Source organism: Passer domesticus, chromosome 1 (genome assembly GCF_036417665.1).
Source record: "Passer domesticus isolate bPasDom1 chromosome 1, bPasDom1.hap1, whole genome shotgun sequence".
Taxonomy (NCBI): Eukaryota; Metazoa; Chordata; class Aves; order Passeriformes; family Passeridae; genus Passer; species Passer domesticus.
The window spans coordinates 19,692,819-19,715,091 of NC_087474.1; the positions used below are offsets into that span (position 1 = coordinate 19,692,819).

Sequence of the window (22,273 nt, forward strand, 5' to 3'; positions counted from 1 at the left end):
TTTTGCGTTCTTTTCAGACCACTCAGTTCTTATGATTGATTGATTCTTGTTGTTTGGCTAACTGAATTTCTCTACATTTCCACAAGGTTTTTTTTTCATGTTTTGTAAGAGGCAGCTTCTGTGATGAGGTTTATCTTCCTAAGCTAAGAAGAAGGTTTTGTCTTGCAAAATGCTCTGTTAGTGAAGTGCAATGAAGGAATACCTTTGTTTAAAGTTGAAACTATTTATTCAACAGCCAGTGTTACTCACAACTGTGGTAAATCAACATATCCTGCTAGCTTAGGAAGTCTGTTGTGGTTCTCAGTGTTTGAGCTGCTTGCTCTCCCTTCCACACATTTACAGCTGCTGACAGGGAATTTCAGATGGTACAGATAGTTCTTTGTTGAGGAGTAACAAATCTATTAAGCTATCTCTGTTTTCTAGAAAGGGCAGCCTTTAGTCAGGTACTTTCTACGTGGTTGTTTTTTTGAAGAAGGAGTCAAGGAACAAGACTCAGCAGTATCAGTACACTGGATACACATCAACAAGAATTAAACCTGAAGTAAAGTCATCATAATTCTCCTTGTAAAAAAGGGCAAGCGTGAAAATGTAGCTGTTACTATCTGCTAAGAAACTGTCCTACTGATGTCACATCAGATCAATTTATTGTCACTCAGCAACAAAAGCATCCAGGGAATCATGGAAGGGTTTGTGTTTGAAGAGACCTTAAAGATGATCTATTTCCAACCCCCTTCCACTAGACCAGATTGCTCAAAAAATAAGACATCACTGACCTTGACTAATTTGTTATATTTTGCTTTGACTTCCTCAGTGACTTAGAGTTCTGAGAAATGTGCCTTGTTTCTATGTATTTCTTTCTTTCACAGTTTTAGTTTGGGTTTTTTTTCATTTATTACTTGTTCTATTCAAAATTGCTACATTTGGAGAACATTATCAAGGTTGCACTGTGAAACTAGAATTGCCAGCACTAAGCTTACATGTTCATGAGTATTTGCAAGTGTGTGCTGTGTTACATATCAACATACAATGTTTTTTCATTGCCTCTCTTCTTCAATGGATCTGTTCTATTTGCCTCTTAGCACAGCTCTGTTTCATATTCATGTAGGCTGATGTCAAGATACTTGAACTTAACAGAGCTGGATTGGGTTTGTATAGGCTTATCATGCTGCTCAAGGTCTCTTTTGAGCACAAAATTGCCCATTTTCTCTTTTTTTAAATTCACCTGGAGTTTTTCCACTGTTAGCTCTGCAACATTACTGAGAGGTGCAATAGGGTTAATGTTGCTTGTATTTTACAAAGGGAGAACAGAGACAATGGAGAGATTTATGCTTGGAAGACTCCATTACTTTGGGGTGAGCAGTTCACGAAACCTGACTTTTATAATTTCATAGTGCTTGGAGTGATGCCGTGCTTTCTGTTCAGAGCTCATCTTCAGAGACACCTGTGAGGTCCAATATTTTTGCAAACCATAACTGAACTCTAAAGACAAGTCAGGCTTCTGAAGTTGAGGATCATCCAGATCATCACCATGTACAATGTGTTCATTTAGCAGACCTGTCTTGTCATTTGGGATTCTGCCTCTCAGAGGAGAGTACCCTTTTGTCATAATTATGGCAGTTAGTATTATAACTGTTTTACATTTCTTGCAGTTCCCTTCCACTGCTTTTCCAACTTTGATGACACATAAAGCAAGCCTCTCTCTCATTCAGTGGTTTCCTCTGCCATATACTCCTGAGTCATAGGCAAAACATGCATTTCCCCTGCACTGAGTCACAAGTCTGACATTTCTTTGTGTTTAGAACTTCTCCCACTTTTTGCTTTAAAAAGTGTTACTTGACTCTAGGCTGATAGAAATCTTTAATGAATTTAGGTACTGTAATCTCAGTTTCCTTTGAGAATTTGCAAACTCTGGATTTAATTTTTTTTTGGAATGTGGATATATTTATTGCTTCAGCAAAGGGTGTTGCCCTGACAGCATTTCTGCCATGCCAAACTTCAAGTAATTATTGTGAAATATGGTATTTTCAGAGCAAAATGTGTTATAAGTTCTCTGCTACTGTGTTCTGTAGTGACAGCAACATTTAGGCTGAAATTTTCAAAACCTGGAAGCTTGGAATTGTACCCACTGTAAATATGTTATTGGTCCAAGAAACTGAAGAAACTGAGGAAACTATAAGCTGAAAACTATGTGAACAGACTGTCAGCAGCTTTGTAACAGATGCTGCTACTAGTGCAGCTACAGTATCATCAGAAGAAATGTGATTGTCTAAATGGTTCTGCATTTTAAGAAGTTGATGGCCTTTTCTAATATGTGAGGTCCAGAGTTAAAGTCATTGTTCATTCTTAACATGACCAGATTTATTTGTGCTTTTAACATCAAAATGTATAAATAGTAATTGCATTATAGTTCAATGAAATACTGCAGTCATTTGTCATAGTCACTCTGGTGGGTCCCACAGCAATATCATTAAAAGTGAACAGAGCGTTCTTGCACCTGTGACCTGCTTTCATGAGACTGATGTCAGGATGTGTTTTCCATTTTTCTTATTAGCAATGCATGCAAGCTTTTAGGAAACAAAAGCCAGCATGGTGGGGAAGTACGTGCTGTTATGATCTCAGTGTCCTCAGGTACTGTGTGTGACATAAATGCTGCAGTGAGAGCTGTGCAGCAAGTGCCAGCATCCTGGAAGTTGTTGAATCTGACCTTCTGATGTAGGCTACCCTGGAGCCAAGAAGATAGAAAGTGCAAAACAATATTAACAGTCAGAGGGAGGAGGCTTGGGATAAAGGAAATCATGAGTTCTGGAAATTAATTCTTGGCTTTTGGTTGCCAAAAGGTAGAAGGAGAAATTCTGACATTTTCAAGATTCAGATAGGCTTCTTGGGCTGTAAGTGCGTGTGTGTGTGTGCATAAATACATACTTATTTTCATGTATGCTTTTAAAATGCCTTTATTCTTTACCTTATCCATCGATGGAATGTGAAAACTCCATCTAAGGAAGTGTGTGTGGGAGTGCAAGTGATTGTTCCAAAGACAGAAGAACAGTTGCCCAAATGTGCCAGGAAGCTGGGCAGAGTGGATGGAGCTGGCAGAAGATGTGTTTACCAAAGCAGTCCACATTCGAGGCATTAGTCCACATTCTGGCAGAGAGGGATGGAACAACTCCTCCCAGACACCACCTCCTCCTCAGAGCCTCCTTTGGCTCAGTAACTGTCCAGCCACATTCTCTCCTGAGCTCTCTCTGGAACAGAATTTTTTCTGAAGAGCTGTGAAAACTTCAGAGCATACATATCACTACTTATACTCACAGTGTGCTTGTGTATCTGAGCTAATTGGGGTGGTGATGACCTCTGAGTCAAAGTTAGGTGTTTCTTCTTAGGGAATGATGAAATAATTGAATGTGGCCAGGCTTCAGCAGTTTACTATATGACCCTAACAGTTAAGTCACCACTGCTGTTCATCTTTCACTCAGGATGAAGCAAATGTACTTTACCTCACAGTTGGAGTAAGGTAAGAGTGCAAACAGGGACAGACCACACCAACTGGCTGCTTGAAACTGCTTCACTCTCAGGAGCTTGCTAGTCAGTACACAGCACAGCCCTTTCACAATACCTGGGCTGGTGTCATTTTTACTGCCTCTCCTTTCTGCCAGACCATGCACTTACTATGGGAAGGACATTTCTGTTGCTGTCTGTATATCTGAGTGTGTTTAATGGGGTCAGCATTGAATTACATGGAAAATTGTTCAAATGTTTGGTCACTCACTGAATAAGTGTTGCTCATCGTTTAATCACCCATCGTTAATGGGTGGTATATTGCACTGAGAGACTTGGGATTTGCCTGAGCTGTTAGAGGGCATCATGTGGGAAATACAATATAAAGCTTATGGAGAAATGCAGTTTAGTCCATCTGCAGAAATGTCACATTTTCTTTCTGCTGTGGTTGTGTTCTTCTGTGGATATTATCTAGAGTAGCAGTTGTGCAGGGATTTAGTGCTGCTGCCCCTCCCTGAGACTGCTGGATGTTTTGGGCTCTCTGAAGGGATGGTAGATCAGCAGTAGTTACACAACAGAGGAATGTTTTGAAGCTTCTTGTGAAACCTTAGAGATGGCAGTATTGATAATAGAGGAACTGATACAAATCCAATGAATTGGTTGTGAATTAGTTTTGTAACCTCGTGAATTGTGGGGGGATCTGGAGGGAGGGTGAATCCAGCTGCAATCTGTGATAACTGCACTAAGAAACGTTCACTGAAAAAAAAAATAAGACTAAAAAGTAGGAACAAACCCAGACTAGTGATGTTGCACTATATGTTTTTGTTTTAGGTTTTCCTGAAAAGGTAACAGTCAAGCAATGCTATCGTCTTCTGGGAAACAGCCTCAACGTACACGTGGTGGCAAAATTGATCTCCATTCTTCTTGAATAATTTAGAACCTGAAACTAATGCATATGGACTGCTGACAGAAAATACTTCCATCTTTTAGGAGAAAGCTGATGGAACCTGGACAAATACCAGAGCTTATCAAGATACTTGTCCAGACATTTTGCTGAACAATTTTGATATATTTTAATAACTTGAATTCATGATGGATTTAAACTGTATAGGTGTTTTATTTAAATGGCAGTTTGCAGGACTTAATTGCTTTATTTAAATGTCATTTTTCGTGTGTAGAATGAAAAATAGCAGCACATGCGAATACTTCAATGAGAACAATAAGATTATTTTATTTTATTTTACTTTATTTAATTTTTTATCTTAAAACCATTTTCTCAGTACTGTGTGAAACTGTGTCAAAGCTGTTTCAGTTAGCTGCAGAGATCAAGTTCTATGTGTAAAATGTCTTCGTCTTTAAACATAAGTGATCCATTCTGAGAAGACTTACTGTATATATGATCTGAAATTTTTATGTGCTTTGTAGCTCATGAAACTAATAAATTCAGTATTTTATATACAATTTTTAAGATGTAGTGTTGTTATTTATGGTTGTCTCATCTTCTTTAAATACTTGTAGGATTCTAAAACCCAACTGTATTTGTCTGGAATTATTTATTTAGTTGCAGCTGAATGAAAATATTTCTAGATTATCACAGGCCTGACAATAACTTCCCTGTTTCTCTTCTCATATTATTCAGGATAAGATCATTGCCCCTTACCAAAGACCTACATGTAAAAGACATAAAAAAAAATTAAGTTCCATGTTTAGGTTCCTGTGACATAAGAACTGGAGAAAAACTATATGGGCTTCTTCTGAAAATTTCTTCACAAATCTTGTTGGTAGTACTGGGGTTAGGAGTTTATGTTGAGGTGAAGCCACTGCTGCACAGTGCCTCATAGAGCTGGACTCGGTGGGTTTGTAATCAAGTCTTGTGGGTTCAGTACCTCTGAAATAATAGAGAAAATTATGGGAAAACTGAAAGCCTTCTAAAGGAGCATGTACTCCTCTTCCCTTGGGATTTTCCCATTGCTATCTTGGTGAAAAACAGCTTGAATGAGGAAGAGATGAGATGATATTTAGTAAGCATCCTTAGGGAGATTATGTGCCAGAAGACAGAAAGATTTTGTAGCTGATCATAGTTCCTGTGCACCTAAGCAGTGAGCTAAAGTTGCCACTCCTAAAAATGAATGAGTTTTCTTCCTCCTTTTCCCCCCACCCATGGGATGACACAGGAACAGTCTTGGTATGTTCCATCTGGGTTTGGTAGTGCAGTAGAAAGTGAAGACCACAGAGAGCAAAGCTGCTGTAGAGATAGTATAACTATTTTCATCTGCTGTAGTCCTGAAAACAATTTAAAAAGAAATTTATGTAGATAAATTCACACAGCTTTATCTTCTGCTAGGTCCTGCATTTCTTCTTCAGTCTTGATTTGCATGTTGCTTGTGGACTGTTAAACCAGGAAAAGCTTGGGTTGACCTGCTTCAGCCTGTCTGATTCTCCAGGAGCATATTGACCACCTGGGCTGTTCCAGCTGTGAAAGAGATATGGAAATGGTTTCTCCTGAAAGTGCTCTGGATAAAGCCTTAGAGAAGGATGAGGTTGGCCTCTGTTCTCACCTGGTCACTTGTAGTACTGAAATGGCAAAAAAGTAATGCTGTGCTGGCTACTATACTGCAAAGAGCAGGTGTTGTTTTGACAGTGAACCATGGTTACCTATACCCACAATGGTTATTGTGTAGATTTATCAGCCAGATCAATAACTAATAGCTGTATGGTCTTGTTCTTGGGAGAAATATGGTAGTTTGAAGATCCATTGCTATCTAATATGTTCCAAACATTGATATGAAAACAAAGGATATAAATCTGGTATATAAATTGGAATTTCCTTCTGCTAATTCATGTAGTCTATTCATTCTGCTTCACTGTAGTAATATTTGGAAAATATTACTATTAACAATTAATCTTCAATTCCTTTATGTGTAGAACATCAATTAATGTTTTATATGCCACTTGTAAGTTAGCAGTGGTGAAGTCTAAGTTGAAATGTACCTAGCTTCACCTAAAACTGATGCAGTAATACAGAGCCTGTTACATAAATGAATAGTGAATTTTAATTCAATGTGATTGTGAAGACTGAATCTGTTTGCGAATTTGAGCTGTTTCTGAAGGAAAAAAAAAATAATTCAGAGTTGTAAATACATATTTGTGTATTTTACCCCTGCTAACCCTGTAATACTGGTGCAGCTAAATTGAGTGACTGCTGCTTATCCCCTTGGTTTGTTATTAATAGACTGATTTACTGAGTTCTGTTGGGTTGTACCTGCTTGACCTCACTTGATGATCATGTTGCTTCCTTTTCCAAGCAGTCTTCTAATCCTAGGTACTTTGCAGTGTACATCATTGCTGTACTTTGCAACTTACGGCTTAAGCATTTTCACAGCAATGAAATGTGATTACAAAAGCAACTGAAAGAAGTAAAATCTGAAAAACAGCTTTGGAAAGGGAGGGAAATTCCCAGAATCTGATTTTTCATTTTGTGCCTCATTCATTTGCACATCTCAATTACATTTAATTATCTGAGTTCTCTTAAATTTGAGCATTTCCACTGAGAAAAAGGCTGTTCTATTTGGTGGTGTTCTGTTTATGTGGTAATTTTTGAAGCTTGCAGATTGATGTACAGAAATCTAACCTATACCAGCTAGTTTTTAACTGAGTTAGTCTGGGGTTTCCCTATACTCATGAAGAAACCTGTCTAGTGGCAAAAATAATAAAATACAATTTTTTTAACACAGTGAATTTGATAGTTTTTGATGCTTAAAGTGGAGGTGCATCCTTCCATGCAGTGAATGTAAGGCTCCTGCCCAGAGCCTTTTTTATGTCACTTTTGACTGATAGGAGAATTATAAGGATTTTCAGGAATCTCTGTATTACAGTCTGGGAAAACACTGATTGGTGATAGCTATTTCTTAAATTTAAACAAGGGGAAAGCCATGTTGATTTTGACAGAGACATTTCAATAGAAATCTGAGCAGGCCCAATGCTTCAATGACTACAATGTGTTTTAGCAGTAGTCACACATTTCCAAAATAAGTGGAAAATTTAGAAAATATTTGTTGCATCTCAAGGATGAATTATTCAATTCTCAGCTCGTCCTTTGGCTCCTCTTCTTGCTGTTCATACTAAAGTTTAACACGAATTCTTGCATAAATACTGAATTATATTTCTTTTCCTTAGCAGTTTAATATATTTTGTCTTCTATGTGTTTATAACCACTTAAGTGTTATATTTTTTCTGCATGTTATTTAAAGAATATGACATATGAGTAAGGATTTAGAGGCAATTAAGTAATAATTGTTTCAGAGCACTAGCATTTCTGAGCAGTCTTATGTAAATATTATATAAAATTGAACTGATCAAAGAAATACCCAAGGAAAAATAATGTGAAACCATGAAAAAGTAGACATAGAGCCTAAAATTAATTCCAGTAGCCATTTTCCCTTTGCCTGTGCAAATATGAGTATTGTATGTTACAACCTCATTAGGGGAAGTTTATGAAATACTGAATATTGATAGTGTGTCAATTTAAATGTTATTGTGAAGAGCAGGATAAGATTTGTGTTATTTTTGTCTTTAGTAGATTGTAAATTCTGGGCAATTTATATAGCCATTAAAGAAAATAAATAGGGGCCCAAGAGGGCCAGGTAGCCATCTGTGAAGGCAAGACAACTGGATTGTTCTCTTTGACTTTCCTCCAGCTGGTCCTATTGACAGTGGGAGGAGGCTGGATGAGGAACACTTCTCAGGTAAGAGCTCTGGTGAAACAAGAAACAGAGTAGGAGGGGTTTAAATGAACTGGAACACAACACTTTTAGTGAGAGAGTTGTTGGATGTCAGATAGCCACTCTGGTTGGATGCTCTTCACTAGGATTTGGGAAATTGTAGAAAAAAAGTTCCTGAAATCTCCTCCAGGGAGGAGTGTCTCTGATTTTAGATGCAGGCATGCATTCTGAAATCCCAGCTTCAGTGAGAACATGTTTGTCTTTTGCTTTTGTCCATACGCTGGGCTGTTTTAATTCAAATATTTTTAAATTGCCACCTGGCACTTGGAAGCAAAGAATGTTGATGGTACTGATATATTTTCTCATATGTAGATAGCAATAAATAGTTTTGATTAGTTCAATGTTTGCCCATATATATTTTTAAAAATAAACAAATCTCATTCTGTTTATAAATAATACACTTAAAATGGGATTTTTCTCAGAATTAATATTTTTATAGGCATTTTCACTGTATATTGACCACAAGTAATATATGGCATTACTCATTCTTTGCACATGTGTTATAAGGTGAAGCTTGTGGAGAAGGAGAAGATTGGACAAGTTCATGTAAGAAAAATCCTCTGAGAGTACTGACTAAGCAGATTTCGGACTGAAGAAGTTCTGAGCTGCAAATAACTGGAGGCCAAGAGAGCACATAGGGAGGTACTGTATATGCTCCCCCCTTTGTGTACCCTACATTTCCTATCTGCTTTTGGCCACTGTTGGAGAGTGACCTGGATGATCCACTGACCTGGAGAGATCTTTTCTAACCCAGGATGATGACTCTTATTGCTTATTTTGTATGGTGATAGATTGCCAGTACTTGTAAGCACAGCCTCAGGACACAGCAAATGCTTTACAGACATAGCTTGGGCTGAGCTGCCTGGTGAAAACCAGCAGTATGGAACAAAATGAATCTGAGGGAGGTTGTGCAGCCAGGTGCATTCATGGCTTTAGGGTTATTAGTGAAGAAGGGTGGCTATGCAAATGGAAGTCCCTAAAACTAATTCTAGTGGATGTTAAAGCAATTGGAATGTGTTAAAAGGACTGGAATAATCAATAGAAAAGAATAAAGCCAATACAACCGACTGGAAGCTTTTCAATAACCTAATTGCAAAAAAGAATTAAGTGGAGAATAGGAAGCATCAAAGTGGTTTATAGAAACAACAGTATTCAGGAAGAAAAACCAGAAAGATAGAAGAACTAAAATAAAAGTCTCATAAGGAAAGTAAAAAACTAATGTGTTAAATCTTACTTGTGATAAAGGAATCCAGGGAGAATTTGGACAGTAGATCAATTTCAGCTTAAGTACTTAACTAAATCAAGACTCTTATCTTTGTCATTTGTTATTAAAAACTGCAAAACTCAATTTCCTGGCTGGGTAGTTTAACTTCATTAGCAGTTAACTTATGAAGTTCATCAACTGTGTTGAGGAAGCAGAATCTTAAACAGGTGGCAGAGGGCAGAATGCTGAAAAGAAAAAGAAATCCTTAAGGAGGGGTGTGAGAAATGGAGGCTTGCAGCTGCTGCAGCCCCTGGGGAACGTGCTGTGGCCATAAAACTCTCAAGACACTCATGAAGAGAGGGAAAGATTGATGCTAGGTGCTTATAGGTAAGGAACAGCAAGGGGAATGTTACTTTTCAGAGTCACCCATGTTTGATGTAAACCCCATGGTTGCTGATCAGGGCCTGCTGCCAACTTTGTGCTTGGCTGTCTGAGAGCTGTAGGGACACATGGGAAATGCTGAGTTCAATATGGAGCTGGGTTTACACCATAAATTTGCACAGTTTTATGGAGGCAACAGTATGACTTCATATGTTGTGTGTCACTTTTGGACTCTAGAGTGTGAGTATTATTAGAGGGAGGAAAGATGAAGGAGGATCCAGGGAAGTGAAGACAGAAGTACTGGGAGATATGAGGACAGCTGGGGGAAGACTTCTGTAAATGTGCTGCACTTGTTACTTAACCAGCAATGGGCTGGATTTATAATTATTTGCAAATATTTAAGTGATAACATTGAATAGCAGGGATTTTCTTCTGTTTTGCATCTGTAGGGAGAAAAAAAAAGGATTAGTTTTTAGTGTTCCATTAAAAAAAATTAAACAGGTTTGAATTCACACCCGTGGCTGCTCTTCCTTCATTTAAACAGGTAACATTGTCAAAAACTCTCATCATGTCCATGCATTTGAGTTACTTCCTAGGAGCAATTAATGTGTGTTGAATTTTTTGCCATGATTTGTATAAACTCTTGTCTTTTACACCAACATCTTTGCATTGCAGGCACGTACTGCTGGAGAAATGGAGGAACACCACCATTTCATTTCACACAGCTACACAAGATGGTGGTAAATTGTAGTCCCTGCTAGTACAGGATGAACTTCAACCAGAATTAGAGACAAACACTCCATTGCTCTTGCCAAATCTGCACACAACCTATGCTCTTTAGAGCTGTTTTCTGAGCCTTCATCTTAGGGAGGTAATGAATGACCTGTCCCAGGAGGAGAGGTTCATGCCAGCTCTTCTTATTAGAAAGAACAGCCCCTATTCTTGTGCCAGAATTTTGTATGTTTTCCATCATGTTCCTCCAAAAATGATGTCTCAATTCAATATATTACAGTAAAATTAGAAGGTGTGGACCTACTTCTGTCCTCAAGAAGGTTTATAGATTTCTCAATTTGGCCAGCCTGAGGTGCATTCACTAGGAATAAAGACTAAATTAACTAAAATCTGGAAGGTCTAATGAAATGGAAAATAGAGTGTCATGCAAATAGGTGGGTATCCAGCCCTCTCTTTCCATCCTATAATCAGTGCTAGTCAAAATCAGCTGGTCCTCAGGCCAACCATTTTCTAAGCTATAAAGCCTGCAGGAAGAGAAGGTGAATTTCTTCTTGTTCCTTGCATTACCCAGTCTTGTCTTCATCCTTAATGGTTTACTGCTCACTGATTATTGGTTTATTGGAGTTGGTTGGAAAGAGAAGCCTGAATCAAAGGCTGACAGGCAGCAGACAGGAGCAGTGCATGCTCAGCATGCAAAAGAAATGAAGGAAGGAAAGGAAGGATTTTGTGAGCCACAGCTGAAGGCTAGGATGGAAACTGTCAGCATACAATGGACTTTGGGAAAGCAAGTTCCTGGAGTTGCAGGATTCAGACATCCAGCCAGCCTGCTACAGAGTGCAGCTGTAGTTGGACTGGAGTTTATTCAAGCTGACATCCAACTGACAGTAAACTGTTAAAACAAAAAGAAAATCAAAACAAGAAGAGAAAAAAAATCCCCACCAGACAGACTTCAAAATCGACAGGAAGAATGTTAATGAGCACCAGTTTAATGGACAGTGCCAGGATACCCAGAGGCAGAAGGTGTCCGGTCAACTAGACAGAAATATTGATAATTTGTCTATACTGTCCTATTCATGAACAGAGGTTTCAGAGCAAAAAGCATAATGGTAAATAGAAAAAAGGTGGAGGGACAGATTCTCAGTTGATATAAAAAGCCATAGCTCATGTGGGTTGAATGGAGCAGTCATATTTCCTACAACACAATTCTGCATTTTTATGGAAATATTGTCCCTCATGTTGGTAAAGGACATCACATGGAAAATTTTCCTTATGTTTCTCTGTTCTGGCAGGAACAGCTGATAGACTCCCTGCTGCAGAGCAGGTGAACATACACAGAGCTGCCCTTCTCCTTCCTCACCAGTAGGTACATGGGATGGGCTGTGTCCCGTGGGCTCAGGAGGAGCTTCACCACTGCCCTTCCAGATCCCTCAGCAGCAGCAGTGACTGCTGGGTTTCCTGCATCACAGCCAGTGGGAGCACAAGAGACATGGTCAGCAGGCTGGTGCTGTTCTGAATTCCAAGGTGAGTTCATGAAAACACAGATAATAAAATATAATACAAATCTAGTTTTTGGGGAAATGGTGGGATACAGCTGATACAGCCTAAGACATGTGGTATTCACAGTGAAGATCCCATGATCTGTGGCAGCACCACAAACACCAGCTGCCTTGACTTCACATCCATTTCCTTAGTGTGTATCTGTTTCTTTTTGAGATGACATTAATATTTTTGTCACCACATTCAATTTCTTACCAGGTTGTTTTGAGCTCATAATGCTTCCATCTGTGAAAGTTGTAGAGTTCATTCAATGCCCCAGCTCCAGGGAAGGCTCCATATATGTGTGGGACATCTGTAGGTGACAAGTACAAACTGGAGCAGAAAGAAAGACTGGGTAGGGAGTGCAGGAGTTCCATGGCTTCCAGGAGGGTCTGGTGCTTAAGGGATGCTGGTGTTACCTACAAGCAAGAGCAGCTACAACTGTTGCTATTCTTCTCAGTAGAGTTTTGAAATGTGAGCACCTGAATAAGATGTCTACTAAGCAAAAAGGAAAATGGTGGTGGACCTGGATGTCAGGAAGCTCCTAGCATGAGGAAAGAAAACACACACAGAGCTCCTCTAAGCAGGAAAAACAAAGCACAGCAAAGTCTTGTGCAAAGGAAACATGGAGACTCTGGCAAAAGCAAATGGGAGATGGGACATGGAATCTCTCATGGCTTTCAGCAGCAACAGCCTGAGCTTCAGCTTCTGGGGATTGAATCACCCTTGAGTCAGAGCAACCGTATTTGGTTAAAATTGTACTTGCTGTTGTAATCCATGGCATGCTGTTCAGTACTGCTGACTTGTTTGTGTCATCTGCCCAGTAAATTACTGACTGGAAGCTTTTCTTTCAATACAAATATTCCTTGCCAGCCACTGTGGGTTTTACATCTGGGGTAGGAGATTTTTTTGGGAACAATTTAGGTCCTTTAGTGCTGCCAAATAATCTCTCCTTCGCTCCTGTGATGCAGCACGTGGGAGAGCACTTTCTGCAGATTACAAGGTGCTCAGGGACACAGGGGTGCTCAGCTGTACAAAGGGCAAAGACAGAGTGATAAAGTACAGGCAGATTCCATTTAATGATCTCTCAAAGCTGCTGAAACCAAAAGACAAAAGGAGAAAAATGCATTTAATGTCTAGGGGATTTGCATGTTGTCAATCTTTAATTAAGGTATCCAAGATAAAGTTCACCCTTGCAAGACAAGGCAGCAGAATGGGCACCTTGTGAACAAGGAGCTGTGTGAGAGCAAAGGGCACCTGGGCTCACAACAGCCCACAACAGCACTGGAGTTTCACTTCAAGCACAGGACAGCTGGAGGAGAGCAATGCTTTGGGCTCCTCCGGCTCCTCTGCTCGTGGTTGTGCTGTTATTACTTACTGGACTGAGCTGTGACCCAAACCACCATGAAAAAAAGAGGCAGAAAAGAGCCACTTATGATGAGCAGTAAGTACCATTGCTTGCAAATGCGTTTGTTGGTATGATGGCCCATAAGTGCTGGTAATGGATATGGAATGGCTTTACTACAGCTCTATTTTACTTACTCTTTGGCAGATATGCGTGACTAAATTATCTTTTTTTTTTTCTTCTTTTTCCAATACACAACAGGCCTCGTTTATCCTCTGAGCAGGGTAATTTAGTGTTCTATGCTGGCTCCAGCAAAAATATTGAATTTAGAACTGGACCACTGGGGAAAGTAAAAATTAATGAAGAAGACCTTTCAGAACTTTTTAGTCAGGTGATGTAGTTATTTTCCCTTAATATATTTTCATTTTCTACATATTAATAGTTAAATTGTTTTCACAAGTGTTTGATGCATTCTGTATTTTATTTTATTTTATATTATCTATTTCAGCAGTCTAATATGAAAGTAAGCCATTGCAGACTTGTAAAGTAATCGTGTCATCACTAAAAATAATGAAAAGGTTAAATTGTGTATGTAGTAGAACTCTCTGTATTTAAATGGACTTTATAATAGTAACGTTATGCAAGGACTAAACTTTCCTAAGCTTTTGAAAAGTCAAAGTTTGTTTCACATTATCTCTGTTGTTTAACTTTAGGTTAGAGAGAGTAGCACAGAGATTCAAGAACTTAAAAAAGCCAGTGGTGCTTTGCAGAATGTATCCCAGCAGATTACTCTGCTGACCTCCAAGGTGAGCCACACCTTCATGTTATCCTCCCCCAGCATTCCCACATTTCCATTCCTCACACTAATATTAAATGATCTGATTAATTTTAGTATTTCTGCACCCAGTTTAGGGAACTGGAGCAGAGTCCCTATTTAATATCAGCCTGGAGTCTGTGTTTAATTTTGCGATACTTATTCAGTAACTCTGTAGACAATGGAAATATTTCTGTAAATCCCTCCAAAATTTCCAGTCACCGATTCTTCTTTGTTCACTGTCAGCATCTGTATTGACTATGTCCTCTAATATTTGTGAATAAATTCTGGAGATGGACCATATATGTTTTCATAGTTGTTACACAGACATCCCATTCCATAGGGAAATGGACTATAGGGGTTTGCAGTGGAAAGATAAGACCAATGCAATAGTTTTGTCACTTCCCTGCTCCTGAATTATTTTTTTTTTCCATGAACAAGTTTTTAAATGATTGCCTGATTTAAGTGTCTTTTGTTACAGTGTTTCCACAAGTTCCTTATAGGAAAATATTTTTATAGTGTAAGAGACCTTCCTGTAGGGAAATTGGGCCAATATGTATCCATCACATTCAGATTCAGTGTCAGCTTGCTGTTTGTTGTTACAACCCACTGAGATGTGGAGACCCTTTTCCTGGCTTTCAGTGCTCTGTCCCAGACCTCCATCCTCGTCACACATATGAGGACCTGAGCAGTCCCACAGGAATATTCACATTCTCAGTTTTCAGCATCTGAATAATCTTTTCAAGTCAGAGTCTTGCCTTGTGGATCCAAGCTGGGACATATTTAAGCTGCCATTTTCTGAACAGCCAAACCCACCAAAATCTCAGTGAATGGGGCCTCATTTGGATGTGACTGTCACCTGGTTTCACATACCAGCTATTCTCTTTTCTCAGAGGAAAGTATTTTGTGAGTTTACCAGTATCCAGCAAATACCTCTGTGGTTACTCTCATACTAAGCACAATGTAATTCACATTTCTTTTGCAGATCCTGACTCTTGATAACAAACTTCAAAGCTTACAGCAAGTAAGTAAATGGGAAGCAAACTAGAGATCAGAAAAGAAAATCTCAGCCCCAAGTAAATAAAGTGAGGTTTCAATGATTAAACAGCTAAATTATTTCTTTCCTCTCATGCATTCCTCAGGAAAACTTTTTTTTGGTAACAGAAGGTAAAAAAAAGCACCAAGATTTGTGGAGGAGGTGATATGCTTCCTTACAAAATATAAGCTGTGTAGGAGACTGCATTTCTTATCAGAAAAACAGTTGTGCATTCAAGAACAACAAGTAGATACCAAGGAGAAGTAAACTTTTCCTTCACTGGTCTGTCAAGATAAAGACCAGAAACTCAAACTGGATTTTTATTGTACTGGAACTGAGTTTCTGCTGTCACCTGCTTCTCCACTGAACTTGTGACAAGCCTCACTTACAAGTGCCAGTAAAAACAATTGATGAAATTGTTTTTGTTGTCAGATGAAATATCCATGGAATCAAAAAGACAAGATAACCTTCCATCTAGACTCTCAGTCTGCTGCTGAAGAACAGTCTCTATTAATATTTAATTTTTACAGGTCTTTTCTCATCCTAGTGCTTGGCCATTCTGTCTATGAGCAATCACAGCATCATTATTTTGTACAGGGATAACTGAAATAGCTCAAAACATTTACAACTCAACCTTGCTGAAAAAAATTGGAGGGCAGTTCAAGAAAGAATTTGGGGGAAGAGAAAAAAGAAGGTTTGTCTTGAAAATTAATGCTAATGGAGCACCAGCTAAACAGAAATCTCATTTTCTACTCTTTCCTGGCATTTCAGAACATCCAGAGGAGAGCCTGCAGTAGTAACCCCTGTAAGAACTCAGGGACCTGTGTAAACTCACTGGATGGTTTCTTTTGCCTCTGTCCCAACAACTGGCAGGTGAGTCTTTAGCCTGGACTTCAGAGTGTGCATTTCAGCTGTCAGTCTGCATCTAGCTCAGTGTGACTGCCTTGCAGCACAGCATTTTGGGCTGCTCAGGGCAGAGTGAGGTACACTGAGCAGCAGAGCAGCAGTATCACTCATTGGTTGTTTGCTTTTCAACAATACCAATATATATGTGTAAAAAAAGAAGCCCAAAGCATTGGGCCATACCCTGCACTGTGACATGCAGGCAGTGGCCCATGAAGTCAGTGATTCTTGGCAGTTCCCACAGCAGAGAATTAGTCTGGATTTTGCTGAGCACTGAACTGGACTGCATGCCTTGCTGTTGACCTTACACAAGGATAGCGACAGGCTGGGGGAAGGGATGGATAGTTATTCAGTCTTAAGTATGACAAACTGGGGGGTGTAAATAATCAGTGCCATTCTGAATTTTTTAAATCCAGAGACTAGAAAATACTTTAATGGTGCTATTATGTGCACCAGAGATGGGAATGTTATATCTTCTTCTCAAAGGATTTAAACTTAAAAGTTATCCCAGCAAGATTTGGGTCAAAATCTATGGGCTTTCTGATAGAAACAGTTTATAAGAAAATTTTCTGAGTCTTTTTCTAGTTAGAAAGTGAGGGGTTGGCAAAAATGTGCTGTTCACATGTTTTCTACATCTGAGATGTTTTATCTCCATCTGACTGATAGCAAGGGTCACAGAAACACAGCTGAAAAATGAAGTTTTGTTATTGTGTTTCATAAGAGAATCTGTGTTGATAACAGCCGATGGTTTGTATATCTTTGAAAACTATATTAAACATTGGGTCAATGGTTTGCTTCATTTTTCAGTTATTTGGAAAATAAACTGGTTTTCCATTTCATCTTAGGGCCCCCTGTGCTCAGAGGATGTTAATGAATGCCAGATTTTTGCTGGAACAGCATTAGGCTGCCAGAATGGAGCCACTTGTGTGAACACGCCAGGCAGCTACAGGTAACTTCTCAAAACTAGCCACAAATATCCCGTGTAGAATACTCTGCTATTTTTGTACCCCATATCATGCCTGCAGCACAGGCTCTAGAATTAAGTGTTAATATCTCTGCACCATAATTCCTTGCAGTCTGGGAACAAGTAAAATCCTTACTGCACTGTACACTGAGCCCACTGCAGACACAGAAAGGCCTCCAAAGCCTTTGCCTGCTTTGGCACCAGAGGAGCAGCAGGAACCAGATCCATCACACAGCCATGCTGGGGAGAAGGCTGCAAATTGAGGACTGGCTCCAGTGACCCAGCCCCCTGCTGTAGGTGCAGCTGCTTTAATGAAAATTTCCTGCACCATGGGGTGTAGCTGGGGCAGTGAGAGGCCCATGCTGGGCTGTAACCAGCACTCATCAACATGCCCACAGAGCAGACCCACCTTATCACCCCTCTGCTATCACCTACCCCTTGAGATCAAAGGGAGATGAAGGAGGTGATCACCCTTGATCACTGGCATTCCCAGCACACTCCTTTGGTCAGAGCAGGGTGCTAATAACATCAAGATAATGGGTCCAATCCCCATGCAGCCCATTCACTAAGGCTTGGACTTGATGATCCTTGTGGGTCCCTTCTGGCTCAGAATATTCTGTGAAATCAGAAACAGTTCTGTGAAATGCCTTCATCCCCTCCAAAAACAAAGGCACTGCTGAGACAGCAGCAGAGCAAGGAATGCACAGTGCTGCCAGGCAGAAAGGGAGAAGTGCTGTCTGCAACCAAGGAGTGCCTGGGCTGCCTGTGTGCTGGGCCCCACACACATAAGGCTTCTGGAGCATATTCTTCTCTGGCTGTGCCCAGCTCCTTAGGAAACATGCTTTTGCTTACAGGGCAAGCCAGCCTGAACATTTTGTGTCTCATTCTCCAAAATGTCAAATAATCTGCTAAATAAATAACTCTCACATATAATACAAAGCTACCCCTGTGCAATGGGAACACACACGCTGGAGAGCATGCCACAGTTTTCTGCAAACTATTTTGTCTCCTGCTTCAGCATAGAAATCTTAGCCCCCACAAATACTTGCTTAATGTAACACTGGTTTGTAGTGCTTTGTCAGTTCTTGGAAGAACCTCAAACAAAGGAAGTTCTCCTGTAGTGCTCCTCATGCTTCAGCATTAACACAGAGTCTGCTGAGGTGTCACTGCTGTGTGATGCTTCCTGTAAGCTTTAATTTTATTTTAAAGGATGTTTCTAGCTTGTCTGCAACACATATTTGTCAAGAAAACAACAAAGCACTCTGCCTTTATTTGTTTCTTATTGTGCTCAGAGAGGTACAGGTGTGTGACTAAATTAAGGTTTAAATCTGCTATTCTTGCAAGCATTGTCATTGTGTTAATACAGTCACAATTCCACAGGTTCTTCCCTGGTGTACTGCTTGCCCTCTTTGGTACTTGCTGAATCAGTGCTTCATGGAATGAACTAAGACCTCTTCATAAGTCATTGAAACCTTAATATTACTGCTTTTGCATCACACACTCAGGATTATTACATAGTCCCTTCCCAAGTCCATTGTACTATTTTTAGTCTACCTTATTGTCTTATTTCTGAGTGCTCCCCAGATGCTAAATCCATCCCCAGGCAGAACATGACATCTCTTTTCAGCAACTGTGAGGACATTTCTGCTAAGATTTCTGGGGCTCAAAAACCCAGGCTACCCCACTAATGTTCTGGCATAGTTGTATACACCATTGTGGGCTGCAGGGAAAGAAAAGGGTAATATCTGACTTTCCATAGCCTGCAGAGATAATACCAGGTGATTGGAAATACTGGATTAGGTACCATGAAATGGAGCATAATGCAGTCTTCACCCCTTGTTTATATTATTTATCTGCATGGTTTTCCTGTAACTTAGGAAAGCTGAAATATGAGGGAAAAGAGCAGGTATCCAGAAACATCTTCCTCAATCAGAATCTTAAGGGAACATTGTATCAGTTGGATGAAAGGCTGTGAAAGTCCCTAAGTCTATCAGACTTCTGTGCCACAACCAAAATAACAGGGGCCTCATCACAACATGCCATGAGTCATGTGATGGAGCCACAGCAGTGCCAAGCAGCAGTGCATCACACTTTGGCTGAAGTGCCTTGCAGGGTGACCTACTTCTGGAAGCTCTTCTCTGAGAAACTTCAGAGGGGTAGCAGATTAATCTTTGCCAGAGTAGACAGGAGACAGTGCCATTGTTCTCTTCCTTTGGAGATGGTCACATTGCCTTGTTGTGTCCTTTGAAGATGAGCATGAAGCTCTGAATGTACTTTAGACATATAAAAGTCATCTGGTTCCCTGACCTGTTGCTTCTGTGCTTGCCAGGCTGAGCTGCTGCACTGATGGGAAGGTGCTGTTCTGCTTACTGTCTCTTACAATAATGAACACGCTGTCTTGCACTGCAGACTGCAGTTAAGCATTAAGCTGTTGTGGGATTTTGAAGCCTAAGTTCATGTGGGTTGCTTGTCCTAGGTGCACTCCTTAGTTACCTGCAATTGGCTTATCAAACTGCAATTTCAGCTGAGCATGTGACACGGTGGAAGGGACAGCAGCAGCTTATTTTATATAAATTGCTTCAAGGTCCAGGTCGGCTGCACTGGAATACCCTGATTCCAATTCTGCAGAGAAATGCTTTTACAGAGCAATTTTCATTAGGCAGCTTAAAAGCAATCCAAGAAGGGTGTGTACCTGCCATATGTCTCTGCAAGCTGCAGACATCGCAGCACATAACTTGAATCCAAATAAGAGTCTCACTGTCATTTTATTGAGAAGCTAGTGGTCTGACAGGAGGTTTTCTGTACATTTATATCTGTTTCAGTTGTATTTCAGAGCCTCACATTTTGTCTATGTGGAAATAGAGAGGCAGAGAAAAGGGAAACATTATCCCATGGCTTAGAAGTTCCCAATTTGAGTTCCACTGCATATGTATAATGCTGTAACTAAGCTCTGCCTATAAATAACAATGTGATTGATGCATGTGGCAGTTTTTAAACCAGATCCTCCCAGTAGAATACCTTCTTTCAACCCACTGCTTTGTTCCTCCTACCCCACCAACTCCAAATGCCACCTCTTGCCCACCACACATCCCTAAAAGCTGAGGTGCTGCTGAGACCGTAGCTGCCCATGTCTGTGGTGTGGGGGTGAAAGTACCCTGCTCTCTAGGGCAGACCAGACATGGCATTTCTGCCCATGGCATCATATGATGGTCGTAACTGCAAAAGGAAGTTTAGGTGCTCTGTGACTGAAGTGGGGTTTCCATGCTCATGTTCTATTTAAGTCTTGTATTAGACTTTTCTTTTTTTTTTTTGGATTTGTGCTTATGAATGTAACAAAAGGCTGTAGATTCTTCCATATGGCCAGACAGTCATGAATATACACAAGTCTTAAATGATTCTTGAGTTTCTGCAGAACAGGAGATTTGCCTCTCTGCATGACTATTAGCAGAATTGTCATAATAGATAAATAGATGTATTTTGTAAGGAACACCCCATAAAGTGGAGAATGGAAATGAACAAACTTTAACAGTGGTAGAAAGACAAAATTTTGATTTTTCTTTCCACTTTCACTATTAGCTGCTCCTGTACTCCAGAAACCTATGGGCATCACTGTGCCTCGAAGTATGATGACTGCCAGGAAGGATCTGAGAGACTCTGTGAGCATGGCCTCTGTGTAGATGAAGAAAGGGATCAGCCCAACAGGGTAAGGAGCAATGTATAACCCTCAGCATACAGCGCAGCATGAATAAGCAGCAAATTCTGCTGAGCATCACAAAACTGCATAGCACAAACTGCTGCTGAAAACAACAAGAAAGGCCACTGCACAACATAACAGCCTCTCTGTTGTACCGAGGGTGGCAGAAAGAATCAGAAATGTCTTATGTCTTGTTAGAGGTACTTGTCACAGTATTAGATCTACTCCTACATCCATAGGGGGTTGGGAATAATTTTTTTCTAAGTTGAAGTCTTATTTGAAATATAATATTCTTACTGGGAGTTCTAAGTTGCTAGAGTATTTTACTGCTTAGATGACTGAGAAGGACAAACATCATGAATCTTATTTTTCCTGGGAAAAGTGGCACATTAGTGCCAGAGGCCTGGAAGCTGCCGGGGCTGCATGGTGACTGTGTGGCTGCTGCTCATCTTTGGTGCTTCTCAGTGTTAGTGGGATGTGGACTCTGACTCCAGGCCCAATCTTTCCAAGGATCTGCAGTGGATGGATGCTAGCACACACTTGAGTGTTCTTATGGAGCAAGCCAGCTCATTCCATTTGGGTGAGAATCTGGGTACAGGGTGTCCATTCCAAAGGGACAGATGGAGCATGCCAGGTTTGGCTATTTCCATTGAGAGCAGCCCTCCAAAACCACACAGCCAAGCTCAGCTCCTTAATATTCCTGTATGCCCATGCACCATTCCAGTCACAGCACATATTTTTTGTGCTTTGCTATCAAATAATTTCTTTGCTTAATTTTTAGAAGTTTCAAAACTCATAACTTATTTTCTGCCCACTTTTTGTTGAGAAACCTTTTCAAAAGGATTCAGTGTTGGTTTAACAGTGTCTGCTCCTGTGACAATCAACAATAAAGCTCCCATTAGCTTTAATTGGACCAAAGCTAGATAAATGCTGAAATCTGGCCATTAGTAAAGTTTACTAGAGAGAAAATTGTTTTCCTAAAAGAAAACATGTATTTGCATTTTAATGTCAGTGCTGCACATTGCATGGACTACTGCATAATTTGATTAAAATAAAACAGCCAAGATGATTTCAGTTTGCTTACAATGATCTCTTTGCCCTGGTTAAAAAGCAAGTTGATGACTTTTAATTATGGTTATGTATAGCTCATAATTGATCCTATTTTCTCTGGGAACTTTGGGGTAAATTATAGATTTCTTTTATGAACATAATGAATGAACCTGAGTTGCTTCCATAATCTGAAAATGTAAATCCAGAGGAAGAAATAGACTGAGAAAACTGCTGAAGCAACATACAAAACAAAACATACAAGTCATGTAATGCTCTGAAAGCTTTCTTGCTATAGTTTCAAAGTCATTTTATGAAATTAACTCCTGCCTTTTTCTTGA

At 39.9% G+C, this 22,273-nt stretch overlaps 2 protein-coding genes across 5 annotated transcripts in view; both read left to right on the plus strand.

Moving 5' to 3' along the window:
• The window catches only part of TRDMT1 (tRNA aspartic acid methyltransferase 1), a 28,940-nt gene extending 23,984 nt beyond the window's left edge, over nucleotides 1-4,956 (plus strand). For both annotated transcript variants that reach the window (XM_064408787.1, XM_064408796.1), the window contains exon 11: nucleotides 4,327-4,956. In XM_064408787.1, the coding sequence (XP_064264857.1) occupies nucleotides 4,327-4,427 (101 nt within the window). In that variant the 3' untranslated portion in view covers nucleotides 4,428-4,956. The remainder of the gene's footprint in view (nucleotides 1-4,326) is intronic.
• Nucleotides 4,957-13,375: 8,419 nt separating this feature from the next.
• CUBN (cubilin) overlaps nucleotides 13,376-22,273 on the plus strand; it is a 143,988-nt gene continuing 135,090 nt past the window's right edge. For 2 of the 3 annotated variants that reach the window (XM_064408805.1, XM_064408824.1), the window contains exons 1-7: nucleotides 13,377-13,573; nucleotides 13,736-13,865; nucleotides 14,188-14,280; nucleotides 15,274-15,312; nucleotides 16,096-16,197; nucleotides 17,073-17,176; nucleotides 20,768-20,894. In XM_064408805.1, coding sequence (XP_064264875.1) covers nucleotides 13,455-13,573; nucleotides 13,736-13,865; nucleotides 14,188-14,280; nucleotides 15,274-15,312; nucleotides 16,096-16,197; nucleotides 17,073-17,176; nucleotides 20,768-20,894 — 714 coding nt within the window. In that variant the 5' untranslated portion in view covers nucleotides 13,377-13,454. Of the gene's footprint in view, nucleotides 13,574-13,735; nucleotides 13,866-14,187; nucleotides 14,281-15,273; nucleotides 15,313-16,095; nucleotides 16,198-17,072; nucleotides 17,177-20,767; nucleotides 20,895-22,273 lie in introns of all 3 variants that reach the window. The other variant, XM_064408815.1, reaches the window with a different exon arrangement.